Source organism: Antennarius striatus, chromosome 6 (assembly GCF_040054535.1).
Source record: "Antennarius striatus isolate MH-2024 chromosome 6, ASM4005453v1, whole genome shotgun sequence".
Taxonomy (NCBI): domain Eukaryota; kingdom Metazoa; phylum Chordata; class Actinopteri; order Lophiiformes; family Antennariidae; genus Antennarius; species Antennarius striatus.
In genome coordinates this window covers 26,073,079-26,088,078 of record NC_090781.1, presented here as the reverse complement: position 1 = coordinate 26,088,078, position 15,000 = coordinate 26,073,079, and the positions used below count along the sequence as shown (strand labels likewise).

At 53.3% G+C, this 15,000-nt stretch overlaps 1 protein-coding gene across 3 annotated transcripts in view; it reads left to right on the top strand.

Annotated features, from left to right (window-relative positions):
- The window catches only part of lsamp (limbic system associated membrane protein), a 78,397-nt gene that overhangs the window by 43,482 nt on the left and 19,915 nt on the right, over positions 1 to 15,000 (top strand). Inside the window, exon 2 of one of the 3 annotated variants that reach the window (XM_068317616.1) lies at positions 3,111 to 3,186. In XM_068317616.1, the coding sequence (XP_068173717.1) occupies positions 3,111 to 3,186 (76 nt within the window). Of the gene's footprint in view, positions 1 to 2,952; positions 3,187 to 15,000 lie in introns of those variants that run through there. The other 2 variants (XM_068317617.1, XM_068317615.1) reach the window with 2 other exon arrangements.

Genomic DNA, 15,000 nt, shown 5'->3' with positions numbered 1-15,000 from the left:
TGTTACCTCACAGCTTCATGTGTAACACACACACACACACACACACACACACACACACACACACACACAAATGTCACAGGTATAAAAATAGACGTGTTTCCTCGGCGCGGATCCTTTCAGACTTAAAGTCGTTCTGGTTTCACGGATCTGGATTAGATTAAATCACAGTTCAGCCAGTTTGATTGATTGATTGATTGATTGATTGATTGATTGATAGAAGTAGAGAGGCGTGTTCTTGGGCTGGGGGTGGGGCTTCCTTGTTTCTTCATCCCACTGCTTCATTATCTGTTAGCTTCCTCTGCTAGCATCATGCTAACAGGAACAGGACATCAGTTCAGTCTTCATCAGTGGGCGTGGCTTCCTGAAGGGGAGGAGTCCAGGAGTGAACCAGGTTACCTCCTCCTCTTCCTCCTCCTCTCCTGTGAGGTCACAGTGGGAGGAGCTTCACCTCCATCCAAACGTGAACTTCCTGTTCCGCCGTCGTCTCCTTTCAGCTCTGAACCAGCTGTTAGCGCTTGTCTTTATTTAGTGAGTATTGATTAGCATGTGTATTGATTAGCATGTGTATTGATTAGCATGTGTATTGATTAGCATGTGTACTGATTAGTGTGTATATTGATTAGCGTGTATATTGATTAGCGTAGCACCGCTACAGGCTGGATGTGGGTTGGTTTTCTTCTGTGGCTGGTTTGGGTCGGCTGGGGGCGGGTTCAGTGGACCGGGGGGGCGGGTTCCCCAGGGGTCTGGGCTAAAGGTCACATGACCGTGGTGGGTGGGGCCTTCGATCACACCTGAGAAGGAGAGAAGAAAAGATGAACCAGTGAAGGTCCTCCCCCTCATTAGGAGAGCAGAGTGACATGCAGATGAGGGGGAGGAGCCAGAGGAAGGCCCGTCTCCTGGGAGGGGCTCTGTTCAGTCATGAGGGCGTCGCTCTTTGGGGGGACAGCTAGCGGTCCCGGGTCAGCGCTAAACCCCCTCCTCCTCCCTCCATCCCAGTCCTGCTTTTAACATAGACACGTGTAACCATGGCAACAGACCTCCTCTTTCCAGGAAGATACACCTCGTCTCCTCGCCTCCCCGCCTCCTCGTCTCCCCACCTCCTTGTCTCCTCGTCTCCCCGCCTCCTTGTCTCCTCGTCTCCTCGCCTCCCCGTCTCCCCACCTCCTTGTCTCCTCGTCTCCCCGCCTCCTTGTCTCCTCGTCTCCCCGCCTCCCCGTCTCCCCGCCTCCTCGCCTCGGTCCATCTGTGACGGATTCTCTCATCCGTCTGGAGAGGATTCAAACTAAAGTCTGAGGCCCCGCCCACACGATGACGGATTTTTTTAAAACGAAACTTTTCTTTTGCGTTGACACCCTCCGTCCACACGACAAAGCAGATATCCGAAACGAAAACGCAACTTTTCGAAAACGCTTGGTCTGCGTTGTCGAGTGGACGGCGTGTCCGCGGGACCTTTAAAAACGCTGACGTCTTTCCTGCGATGAAAACCGCTGTGACGTCATATTTGTGTTGTGACAACAAAACACGGAGGATTCCTATTGGATAAAGTTTGACTCGACACTGCCACCACATGGTTGGACATGCTAATAGCCGTCTTCAAAACACACTGCTGCGTTTACGTGTGGACGGAGGTTTCTTTGAAAACGCTGTCATGTGGACGCGAATCGTTTTCAATGCGTTTTTAATTTCATCGTGTGGGCGGGGCCTCAGTAAACATTTGTGTGTGAGTGTGTGTGTGTGTGTGTGTGGGCTCATTCATCCATCAGCCACGCCCACTTTAAACCGTCACTCCTCCCCTGTGTCAAAAGGCGCTAACGGTTAGCTTTAACCTAAGCGACGGATGCTGATGCTGGCCATCGCCATGACGACACAATGCTGAGTGGGTCTCTGGTGTCGGATGAGGAGCCGAGTTAAAGAAGCTAATCCTCTTCCTCCGTCGTCGGATGGCGGTCGGATTCTCCAGCAGATCAACGTGTTTCAGTGTAAACACACGTTTACTCTTCATCCGCTCAGGAGGAGGAGGAGGGGATCAGCGCTAGCTGCTAATCTGTAGCAGGTCCCTGAACGCACCGCGGCTATTCACGTCAGCCACTGAGAGCCGTTAGCCGCTAACCGAGGAAACCAGGTCAAAAGAAGAGGGAGAGGAGGGAGCAACACGACTGCGTTTCATTGGTTCATGTTCAGAAGACCGTGACACAAAGAGAACATTTGAAACAAAACACTTCCTGTTTGACACAGGCCACACCCCCCAGCACCATGTCACATGCTGCATCAAACAGGAGACTGAGAAGCCGTGTTGCTAGCACCACGCTGCTAGCGCCGTGCTGCTAGTGCCGTGCTGCTAGCGCTGTGCTGCCAGCGCCATGCTCTTAGCGCTGTGCTGCTAACCTCTACTGGTGGTTATTAATGTTATTATTGTTGTTTTGATCTGCTTGTCTTTTTTACGTTAACTTGATGCTGTTAGCTCAGCATTTTTACCTCTGACTTCTTTAGCATCATGCTAATTAGTTGCTGTAACCTCAGTCAGTGTGCTAGCTGCTAGCGCCGGTGATGGTTATTTATTTGTTTGTTGTTGTTTTGATCTGCTTCTCCCATTTTCACTAGCTTGATGCTTAGCATTGTAACGATCGACTCAGTGCTAACGTGTTTAGCGTCATGCTATTCAGTGGCTACATTTGGTCACTCAAAGGGGCTAAACCATTACAACCCCACGCCCACCAAGTAAACCGGCCCCGCCCCCTCCGATATATAGGCCCCGCCCATGCCTCCCCAGCCCCTCCCTTTCAGCTGCGATTCTCTTGATTGGCCCTCAGGTGGTGCTGTTGTCTTGACAACGAGCATCAGAGAGAGAGGGAGAGGGGGTGTGTGTTGGGGGGCGGGGCGAGTGGGGGGGGGCTCTCTGGCTGTGCCGCGCGCTCCTTCACGCGGAGCGCATTCCGCGTCGGAGCGGTGACAGCAGCGCAGCTCAGCCCGCGAGCTCGTTCCCACCGGTGTGGACCTCCAGTCATTTCCGGACTCCCCCCCCCCGGACCCCCACCCAGTCGCCATGCGCGCGCGCGGGTCGTGCTGGCTGCACGCGGCGCTTCTCAGGCTGCTGTGTCTTCTGCCCGCAGGCTTCCCGGTGCGGAGCGACCTGCCGCGGAGCACCGACAACATCACGATCCGCCAGGGCGACACGGCCGTCATCCGGTAAGAGTCCGCAACTTTACACACACACACACACACACACACACACACACACACACACACACACACACACACACACACACACACACGCACACGCACACGCACACACACACACACACGCACGCGCGGCGGGTCCCGGTCCGGTGCTGAAGTTGTGTCTCGGTGCGCCGCGCGGCGCGGAGACGCGAGCGGACGGGATTCGGTAACTTTTCCCCTCCAGCCAATCAGAGAGCGTCCCTGTCTCCTCTCCTGGCAGGGATCGCGCGCGCTGGTTCTCCGTTACCTCTCCGGTGAGAGAGGAGGATGATGGGAGTTCACCATCCGCAGCCCGCGCGGGGGGGTGAGGGGGGTGTTCACGCGTCCAGCTTCATCCAGACAAACAACCCCCCCCCCCCGACGGGCAGATGTCAGGTGTCACGTGATTAGGTCTGTGTGTGTGTGTGTGTGTGTGTGTGTGTGTGTGTGTGTGAGACAGGCGGTGGAGAGTCGCGAGGCTAACACACACACACACACACACACACTAATAATATGGGGGGCCACTCCTCATCGATTGGTTTGTTAATTAGAAGCTGACTCAGCAGAATTAACGTTTGTTTACTGTAAACAAGTAAACAACTGTTGTGTAAACATGACGGTTCTTTTTTTCTGTCGTTCGGTTTTTATTTTTATTCGTTTTACTTTTTATTTCAGACGCTTTTCTGTCCACGTCAGGGGGCGGGGCTATGGAGTCTGTGGGACTTCCTGTTTCGTGACCTCTGACCCCAGACACCTCAGGGGGATGAGCTAACTCCTCTGTGGCCCGGCCCTCCGCCCCCCCGGGTCAGGGATAACGGGCGGAGTGTTTCTGTTTGGAGGAACTTCCAGGATATGAAACAGCAGCAGCAGCGGGGGGGGGGGGGGACGGGGGCGGCGGCACCCTGGGGGGGGGCGGCTCACAGCCGTCAGATTCAGGTCAGCGATTTTTTATTTTACAAGAATGAAATGTGATTCTGACAGAGGAGGGAGCGGAGCTGGGGGGCCGCGGGCCATTCTGCTTCCACAACACTTTACTTTTTAATTGGTTCTGAGGAGGGGGGGGCGGCGGCAGCGGCGCCCGCAGGCGGGGGCTCTGATGGCGGCCCCGTCCCAATAATTGACGTTTTCTTATTAAAGCATTAACGACGGCGTGTGATCGCTCCGCTCCAATCATCTGAGTCACGACAGGCGGCTCTGATTAAGCTCCGCCCCCAGGGCTCCTGCATCACACCCCGGACTCCACCCTTTAATTGGCGTCCGAGTCCGTGGAACACGCCTGAGGCCCGGATGTCACAGCCGACGCCTTGAGCTCGGCCTCATTAGCATATTAAAAGCCCAACACGGTCGTGGGCGGGGCCACCAGGACACGCCCCCCAGAACCTCAACGCAGAGGTTAACGGATGTTGTGTGTATCTGGAAACAGTGTTTCTGCTGTGTCACATGACCCCAACATGAGATAAAGGGGGCGGGGTCAGGGGGCGGGGCAAGTCAACTAACTCCTCCCACGCCGGTTTTCTCCTCGCTGTGGTTTTGATGCGGCGGCGGGGGATCTGAGCGGCGCCAGTCGGGTAGTCATCGCCGTGGCGACGGAGGGGGGGCGGGGGGCTTCTGTTTCATGTTCTGCCATCTCTGTGAAGATGTTTGGAACGACTCGCTGGGATGTTTGTTTACGCTGAGCGGACCAATGGCGTCGCAGCAGCACTCCAGCGCAGCAGGTTAGCTAGCATGCTAATGCATGGGACTTAGCGGCTAGCTGCTATTAGCTGCTGTTAACTGCTATTAGCTGCTGCTAGCTTCTATTAGCTGCTGTTAGCTGCCATTAGCTGCTATGGTTAGGGCTGAGTCAGCAGAACCTGAGGCATCAGCAAGTGAAGCCCCGCCCCCTCAAGCTGCAGTAAAAGCCCAGGGGGAGAGGCCAGGGGTCACCCAGAGGTCAGGAGCGTTGTGACACTTCACGAGGATTGTGTATGATCTAGGAAACAAAACCTGATCACATGACCCCTGGGGGGCGGTGCTAGAAACGCTCGGCCTGTGATAGGCTGACGTCGTTACAGTTCTGTCATTGGTCGGTTCGGCGGGCGATGGGGGCGCTGACCGTGGAAAACGAGAGGATGTCCAGATTGATCGGAGCTCGCCCCCCCCCCCCAGCAGCCACTGGGATTAGAGGCGGCAGTTAATCTGAGGGGGGGTGATTACAGCGGTCCAGCAGTGGGAGGTGTGAACGGGTCTGCGAGTCACGCTCGGCTCAGAGCGGGGGAGGGGGGCGGAGCTCAGGTGCCGCCGCCACGGCGATGAAGACGTTAAGCCCCTCCCCCTGGACTGTTATTGACGCGGCTAATTGGGAAAGAGATTTCCATATAAATAAGAAGCTATTACAAACGACGCGCTAATGGGCGCAATTCAAGATGGCCGACTGGCGAAACAAACGAGCAAATGGGTTGGCGTGCCCAGGAGACTGGGGGGCGGGGCCAAGGGACCAGACGTCCAATTAGAGGAGAAATGGAACGATGGAGGGATACAGAAATGTTCACATCAACTAGCATTAGCGGTCAGTGCTAGTTTAGCTGCTAACTAGCATGTTGCTAAGGAAGTTTAGGCTGTGTTTAGGTGTGTTGGGGCTAATGCTAGCGTAAAAGAAAGATAGCTGACGACATCAAAAGTATTGTTAGCTGCTGTCTGCAGACATGCTAATGTTAGCTGCTGTCTGCAGACATGCAGACAGCAGCCAGATTAGCTAATGTGGCTGTGGGCCATTAGCATATGCAGGGGCGGGGGGCCGTCCCGTTAGTGTTCGCCGGCTGGAACGGCGAGCGGGCCACGCGGCCCACAATCCATCTGGTGTCGTCCATCATCATGATGGTTGACATTCCGGCGGCGGCGCCGGTTGCTATGTAAAATTCATGAATGGTCATAAATATACGGACGGTGACAGCGGCGGAGCGTCCGTAGCGGGACAGGTGATATTTATATACAGGCTCCTACCGGGACGCCACAGCTGCTCCTCAAGGTTATGAGAGATGCGCCGATTAGCCGTGTCGCTAACAGTGAGACTCCGCCGCTGGTTTTGTTTTCTTGCTAATGACTGTTTTTCCCGTACATCAGATTAATTTAGCGGCGGCGGCGTCCCTGGCGACTCGCATTTGAATAACTAATGAAGCGCTTCCTGTCGCCAGGAACTAGCATCTGCTGGAGAGACGGCGCGTCGGCGCGCATCAGTAGCAAACTGCCGCTGGCGATGAGCAGGAAGCCGGTCCTCGCTGCGCCACGCTGCTGCTGATGCTCTCGTCCCATTGGCTGCAGGGCCAACATCCGTCCCTGATGACGGACGCCACGGAAACCGGCCCGGAGCTCCTCCCCCTTGCCTCCATAGGGCGGCTGTAACGCGAGCTGATAGCAACATGTTAGCTGTGCTGCTAAAAGTCGATGTCCGGATTGTATTATATATAGAAGGTTAGCTGCTAGCTGCGCTAATATTAGCATCATGTTAGCTTTGTTATGGGCATCGACTGTAGCTAAATGTAGCTCCATCCATCCTTCCATCCTTCCTTCCATGGTTAGCAGTAGTATTGATACCAGTCGTAGCCCCACCCCCTCCTCGGTCTGTTCCTGATGGGGGGGCGCCGGATCCAGGTCCATCTGGCTGACACTCTGTTACCCATCATGCATCAGTGCGGCCCACGCAGCATCACAGACTCGCTGACTCGGCTCTAAACTCGCCCAGCTTGCGTGTTCACGTGTTTCCTTCACACTCAGGTACGTTTCCATGGCGACAGTTTGTTTACATCGGCCTGTCAGCTGACTGGGCATCTGGTGGCGGCGTGAAGATGGCCCCGCCTCTAGCTTGGTGAGGCGTCTTTATTCTCCTGCTGGTGTCAGAGATGTTGATCCTCGGCGGCCCGTTGGCGTCTGACCCGCCGCCGCCGCGGATCTCTGATCCACACAAACCCAGCTGGAAAGCAGCGCCGAGAATAGATGTTAGCCCCGCCCCCTCCTCAGAGCTGAAGACACGTAGCATGTAGCATAGCTCATGACAGGAGACCTCCTCTTCATCACCTCCTCACCATGTTTCATTCCTATTGAGGAGGCACACACACACACACACACACACACACACACACACACACACACACACACACACACACACACACACACACACACACACACACACACACACACACACACACTCTTAACAATGCCTGTGGGCATCAGTTGATTAGCAGTAACCCTGTTCAATAATATCCACCACATGTAGGTCACTGTGTGTGTGTGTGTGTGTGTGTGTGTGTGTGTGTGTGTGTGTGTGTGTGTGTGTGTGTGTGTGTGTGTGTGTGTGTGTGTGTGTGTGTGTGTGTGTGTGTGTGTGTTGAACTGCTGCAGGCAGCAGAGGTCATCCTGATGGAGCCTCCATCATCGATCAGATTTATTGATATAATCTTTTATTGATCGGTTGTAACCGTGGTGACCACGGTGCAGCATCCAAGCCATCTGATTGGCTGTGAGCAGGCGTCACATGATGTAGATCGTGACGTCCGGTTTGATTCCTACCGGTGTAACCGTTCGTTTTGATGTTACGCTAAAAGCCAGTTTCACCTGGAGAACTTTTGGCTCCGCCCCAGTGGTTTTGGCTCCGCCCCCAGCAGGTGGGCGGGTTTCATGCCATCACAGACCAGTTCACTCTGATTCGGGGCCAGGTTTCATTGAATGATCAAAGGTGATGATCAGAGCTCCGGATCAGCATCAGGACCGCTCCGTTGCCATGGTGACCTTAGCTCCAGGAAGTGACTGGCGGTGACTCCTCCTCCTCCCAAACCTCAAAATCCACAATTACATGCTAACAGATCCCGCCGCTGCGCACGCCAGCGGGACGCGTGACAGATGCGCACACGCTAGCGTGCGTGCTAATCAGATTAGCGGTGGCGCGCGGGCCAGAGCATCTGCCGCTAATCTGGGCCCGGGGGCGCTCATCCCACAGGGGCGGAGTCACGGCCGTCCGCTTCCTGCCAGCTGCAGAAGAGGCGGGGGAGGCGGCGGCCAGTACCACCAGTCAGCACACAGCAGCCCGTTGCCATGGGAACGTAGGCGGAGCCAGCCTCAACCCGTACTGCTGCTACGTGCGAATCGGAAACGTTAGCATCTCAGGGCGTGGTCAGGAAGCTAACTCTATGAGCTAATAGCGATTGTGAGCTAGCAGTCAGTCGTAGCATTCAGTTTTAGCATTCTGTGTTAGCATTCTGTGTTAGCATTCTATGTTAAATCGTGGTGTTATGTTGTGGTTTCCTGGTGGGCGGGGCCAGCCCCTCCCCTCAGAGGGGACCTGTCAGGTGGCGTCCGCCACAGGAAGGACGACCAAATTAGGACGCGGGCAGGAAGTGAGGGAGTTTTCTATTAGTGGGCTGATCAGAGACGCTCGATGAAGTTATTGATCAACACACACACACACACACACACACACACACACACACACACTGTCAGACTCATCCTGACCTTTCAGGGTCACCTATTTCCTCTGATTGCTAACTGCTAGCGGCTAGCTGGTTTCTGGGTGGCGGTGTTTTCCTGCCTCCTGATTGGCCGCTGTGTGTTGATGTCCGACCGGGTCGGCTGCGTTAGGCGAGGAAAACAAGCGCTCCTCAGTTGGCCGACGCCCACACGCTCTGTTCTTTCTGTCTGCCTCCTTCATGAGACCTTCCAGTCTTCCGTTGGCTCCACCCCCCTATGACCTTTCCCCTTCCCCCCCCCCTTCTTTCACTCCACAGACATGAAAGGACGCCGTGAGCGATGGGGGCGGAGGATCAGGTCATTCCTGATGGAGGTGGGCGGGGCTTGGCCGTCCCGGTCCGCTGACCTGGCGTCCGGCCGGGCTCCGCCTACCTCATCAAGCTGGTCTCCGCGGCTGCCAAACGAGGGCCGAGGGCCGCGTTCCATTCCCTTTATTGGCCCTAAATCACAAGGAGGTGGGGTCAGATCCTGGCTGATGGTCCCCCCCTCCCCGTGTGGGGGAGGAATAATGCCCCTCTGACAGCGGCGTGGGGGCGGTCCTTCAGGGGTGAACCGGTCGCTGGCGACATAATTAGCATCTCTCTGATTATAGGCTGCCAGCAGGTCATTGGCTGCCCCCCGGGGGGCCGGAGAGGGTGGGGGGGCAGGGGACGAAGGCTCTGATTGTTGATGGGGGGGGCGCTGCGGCGCTCTGAATGAAGGGACCCATTAACATGCCAGGAATGGAACGCCGTCCCCCCCGAGGCCAGAGGGGACACAATGGAGCCTCTGTTAGCGCCTCTGTTAGCGCCTCTGTTAGCGCCTCTGTTAGCCCCTGTTTGCACCTCTGTTAGCATCTCTGTTAGCGCCTCTGTTAGCGCCCCTGTTTGCGCCTCTGTTAGCGCCTCTGTTAGCGGCTGTCAGCTCCAGCAGAGCTTCCGTGACCCCATGACATCATCATGTCACCAATGTTGTTATGCTAGCATCTCAGTAGCATTAGCCTGAACACAACTGAACTTCCTGAACAACATGCTAGGTAGCAGGGTCTGAACCTGTGGGTCCAGGAGTCTTTATTTCATTTGGTTTATGTTTTGGTTTGTTAACATCATAGACGGTCACCACAGTGGTCCGCTTCACGGAGGCGGGGCTAACCTCCCCTGAGGTAAACCTGTGGTTCTGGGTTGCTTTATCCTGGATTTGGAAAACCAGGGATTTCGGTTTCACAAAGGCTTTTCAGGGTTAGTTTTGTTAACCCAGAGTAAGTTGACCCGAAGTTTAACAGGTGTCACCTGGACTAAAAGCCCTCATCAGTGGAGCCCCGATTCCACGATTCACCGTGACGACGGACGAGACGCGGACCTCAGTCTGGTCTACAGTTATCTTGAGAACTGACTTGTTGCTCCAGAGTCTCCGAGTCAGCGCTGTGTTCAGGTCCCTCTCTGGTCGGATTCTGATCCCAGTCATGATCATTCATACCAATGATTTGTTCCAAATCATACATTCTTAGTTGTCCCTGTTCCAACACAACAATTCTTCTTTTTCATCCACGTCCCCATTTCCTTCATTTCTTCCAGGGCGTCTAGCACTGGTTTTAGCTTTTCTTACGACTTTTTATCAAAGTCACTCCTTAACTCTTCCGTAGAAGAGACGTCTGCTCCAGAGAATCCTTGATATTGTGTTTTTGTACTCCTCAGACTTTCTTCTTCTTCTTCTCTATCTGTTGTTGGAATCGAATCGATTGTTCCGCTTTACTGATTCTCTAAGGATCCATTTAGTACACACACACACACACACACACACACACACACACACACACACACACACACACACACACACACACACACACACACAGTGTTCTAATGGACCTCCTCAAGAGGAAGATTTATCTCCTACAAAACAACCTTTTTCTTTTAAAGCTGAGGATCATTCTGGATCTGGATCTGGATCTGGATCTTGATCTGGATCTGGATCTGGATCTGGATCTGGTTCTGGTTCTGGTTCTGAGGTTGAATTAGCTCAGACTGTTGACATGCCAGAATAAGTGTCAAAAGTATTTTTATTTAAGATATACTATTCTAAAATATTTTCTGCTGCTCTCAGAACTTCTCGTTCGTTTCTTCTTCTTCTCCTCCATGATGTTTGTTCCTTTTGGCTCCGCCCCTTTCTCCTTGTCTTCTCCAGTTCGTCTGTTAGCGCCATGCTAACATGCTAAACGATACTGTCAGTGATAGCAGGTTGCTAACCTGTTGTCTAACATGCTAGAAACCAGCTGGCGGTCCTGGTTCTGATTGGCTGGTGCTCGTTGACATGTTGACACATCTCCTATGTAAACAATGTTTACATGCGTTTAGATTGCAGGTCTCTGTGTTTCCATGGTAACGCAGCTGTCCGTGTGGACTGAAGGGATGTGGAGCCGGTGCCCGACTCAAACCGGTTTGGACCGGGTTCATCCCAGGTCATCGTGTCGTCGTAGAAATGAAGCATTTCTCCTTCAGCATCAGTCAAGGCGTCTTAAGCTCCGCCCCCTGCTGCTGTCTGCTTCTGACAGGAAGAAAAAAGAGACGCAGGAGGTCAGAGGTCACATCTGAGTTCTGATCCCCGATGACATCACTGGTTCCCCCTGCGCTTCTAACATTTGACCTCTGACCTGAGAGACGAGAAGACGACTAGAAGACGACTAGAAGACAAGTAGAAGACAACTAGAAGTAGACGAGAAGACGAGTAGAAGACGACTAGAAGACGAGTTGAAGATGAGTAGAAGACGACTAGAAGACGACTAGAAGACAAGTAGAAGACGACTAGAAGACGACTAGAAGACGACTAGAAGACGACTTGAAGACGAGTAGAAGACGACTAGAAGACGACTAGAAGACGACTAGAAGACGACTAGAAGACGACTAGAAGACGACTAAAAGATGACTAGAAGACGACTAAAAGACGACTAGAAGACGAGTAGAAGACGACTAGAAGACGACTAAAAGATGACTAGAAGACGACTAGAAGACGAGTAGAAGAGAGTAGAAGACGACTAGAAGACGACTAGAAGACGACTAAAAGACGACTAGAAGACGAGTAGAAGACGACTAGAAGACGACTAAAAGATGACTAGAAGACGACTAGAAGACGAGTAGAAGAGAGTAGAAGACGACTAGAAGACGACTAGAAGACGACTAGAAGACGACTAGAAGACGACTAGAAGACGAGTAGAAGACGAGTAGAAGACGACTAGAAGACGAGTAGAAGACGACTAGAAGACGAGTAGAAGACGAGTTCAGCGTTTCTCGGAGGTCGATTGATTTTCTGCTCGTCTTTCAGAGGTCGGACGATCGATTGATCGGGTCTGTTTGTGTTTACGTCGTCATTCTGTCGCCTCGATGATGGATTTCTGACCACACGCGCTAGGGGCGGGGCAGAACGCTGGGGGCGGGGATCCTGTGACACACCTTCCATCAGCGTAACAAAACCGAACTGATGATGATGATGATGATGATGATGATGATGAAGAGTTGACTTCCTGTCCGTCTCTAATGGATCTTCTTTCTGTCTCCTTCGGTCTCTGATCCTCCTCCTGATACCTGGACAGGTAAGACCTGTGTGTGTGTGTGTGTGTGTCTGCGTGTGTGTGTGTGTGTGTTCCCTACTCGGAGCTTCTTGTCTTTTCTTTGTCTTTTTTTCCTGTTGCCATGGTGACGGATGGGGGCGGGGCCTGTGGAGCCGTTTCTGGGCCAGAACTGGAAACTCTTTTTGATGTCGACGTGTTCCACGAGGCGTTTGAAGCTCTGGGATTTCTGAGCGCTTGTTTGTTGCTCTCTCCTCACAAGTGTGATTTAACGCCGTGTTCTGCTCGTCACGCGTGTGATCCATGTGGAAAGCGGCGACGCCCCCTGGGGATCCGGACGCGTCTGGACGTTGTTTTTTTTTGCGGGACTGTTTGTGTTGGTTGTCATGGTGATCATCAGCTGATGCAGCAGCAATGCTGAAAAGCTGGCCTAATTGGGCCTCCAGAGCTAAGCCGTTGCTATTGCTAAAAGCTAACCACTAGAGCGACCTGATGACATCATCAGTTATGTTTTTCTGCTTCTCCTTCTTTTACTTATTTAATGTATTTTTTAATCTGCTGTATCCAAATGAATCTATCGTTAGCTTAGCATGGCTTAGCGTGGCTTAGCTTAGCTTAGCTTGGCCTCTACCGCCCAGTGGGAGGGGCTGTACCCTTTCAGAATCACCCCCCAATGAGATCCAAGGTTTTCTCAACCTGCATTTGACCCCGCCCCTCTTTACACCAGGTGGGTGTGGCTCCTCGTCTGGTTCCACCAATGGGGCTCTGTCTGAGCGGCGTGGGAGGGGCTTCTTCTCAACCCATTGAGCGTTGCTATCTCCCGTAGCCTCGTCAGCCACTAGCAGGAGTGATTCATTCCATCTGTCCTCCATCCAGAGCGCTCAGGCTGGGGAGGCCGCGGGGGCAGGGTGGGGGGGCATTTAATTAGGAGGGATGCCGTGGCAGCGGGGGCGGTGCTTATGCTAATTGATTCCCCTCTTTAATCAGCGCTAATCTCCAGTCGTTTTCACAACACAATGCTAACAGTTCACCGTCAGATTAATGAGGGAGGAAGAGGAGCTCCTCGCCCTCCGGGGGGGTAGAGTGTGGGGGGGCACCTGATGGAACAGCGACAGCAGGAAGTTCCACCTCGTGGGTGTGATGAGTCTGGGCCGCAGCTGCAGCGGGGGGGTCACATGAGGAGACGTGCAACACATTTCATTTGTTGGTGGGGGGAGGGGTGTAGGGGGGCGGGGCTGGCGGAGCCAGACTTATAGATTTGGGTGTGGGAGGTAGCGAATGGCTCCATGGGGGGGTGCGGGGCATCTGTGGGTTATCAGCAGGCTAATGCTAACGCTCATTCAGGCTAACGCTAAATCATGTTAACGCTGTACGGAGATGCTGACGGGCAGCCGGGGTGTCGAGATTGTTCCCCCAGACGGCCGTCCTGAGCCGTTAGAACCGTTAGAACCGCTAGAACCGTTAGAATCGTTAGAACCGTTAGAATCGTTTGAACTGTTAAAACCGTTAGAACCGTTAGAACTGTTAAAACCGTTAGAACCATTAGAACTGTTAAAACCGTTAGAACCATTAGAACCATTAGAACCGTTAGAACCGTTAAAACCGTTAGAGCCGTTAAAACCGTTAGAACCGTTAGAATTGTTAAAACCGTTAGAGCCGTTAGAACCGTTAGAATTGTTAAAACCGTTAGAGCCGTTAGAACCGTTAGAATTGTTAAAACCGTTAGAACCGTTAGAATTGTTAAAACCGTTAGAGCCGTTAGAACCGTTAGAATTGTTAAAACCGTTAGAGCCGTTAGAACCGTTAGAATTGTTAAAACCGTTAGAGCCGTTAAAACCGTTAGAACCGTTGGAACTGTTAGAATCATTAGAACTCTGAAAACCGTTAGAACCGTTAGAACCGTTAGCCACTCTGTCTGCTAGCGGTTTGAGTACGGAACACACAGTTCATGTTCCAGCCATGCTAACGTTAGCTACAGTGTTTGTGGAGGGTTTACCTCCTGCAGTGGCGGGGGAGGGGATGGCGTGACGGGGAGGCCCTGCTGGAGGCGGGGCTTCACCGCCATTGTTAACGCCCGGCGGCGCTAACGCGTTCCTGTGGCGTTCAGGTTCCTGACGTGGAGGTTAATCTCCTCGTCTTTGTGCGGCGCCGTTAACACCTCCATTGTCACGCTGAGCGGCCAAAGGCTAACGCCACTCCATTATGACGAGTCAGCGGCGACCTCGGCGAGCCACATCGCTATGGCAACAAGCCACGTAACAATAGCCGGTGTTCGGGGATAATGCAGAGCGGCGGCGGCGTCCGACCTGCTGATATTTTAAGCCCTGCAATCCCAGGAGGCTTTGCTTCCTGAAGAGTTTCATCTTTTTGATGATGACGGAGGTTTCAGCCGTAATAACCAACACGACTTTTATTTCCCAGCGGCAGGAAGTTGAGCCGTAAGAAGAACCGCCCGGTCCCAGCGACTTCCTCTGCCGTTAGCGGCTTTAATTCAAGGGAGGGGGGCGGAGCTTTAGATAGACCGGCGCCCACAGATTCATCCACATCCAACACGTAGCGTTTACCCGGCGTGTTCCTGGTTTGGTCTTGTTTTCTGGTGGGATGGGAGTGGCGTTGCCGTGACGATGGATGGTCTTCATTAAGTTTTCACGACAAGCCGCGAGTTGACTAATTATCCGGTGGCGTTCCGAGCTTGATTCCAACGGCAGGAATCAGGCGGGAGCGCCGTCTGTGATTGGCTGATGACTCCTTCACAACAGGAAGCA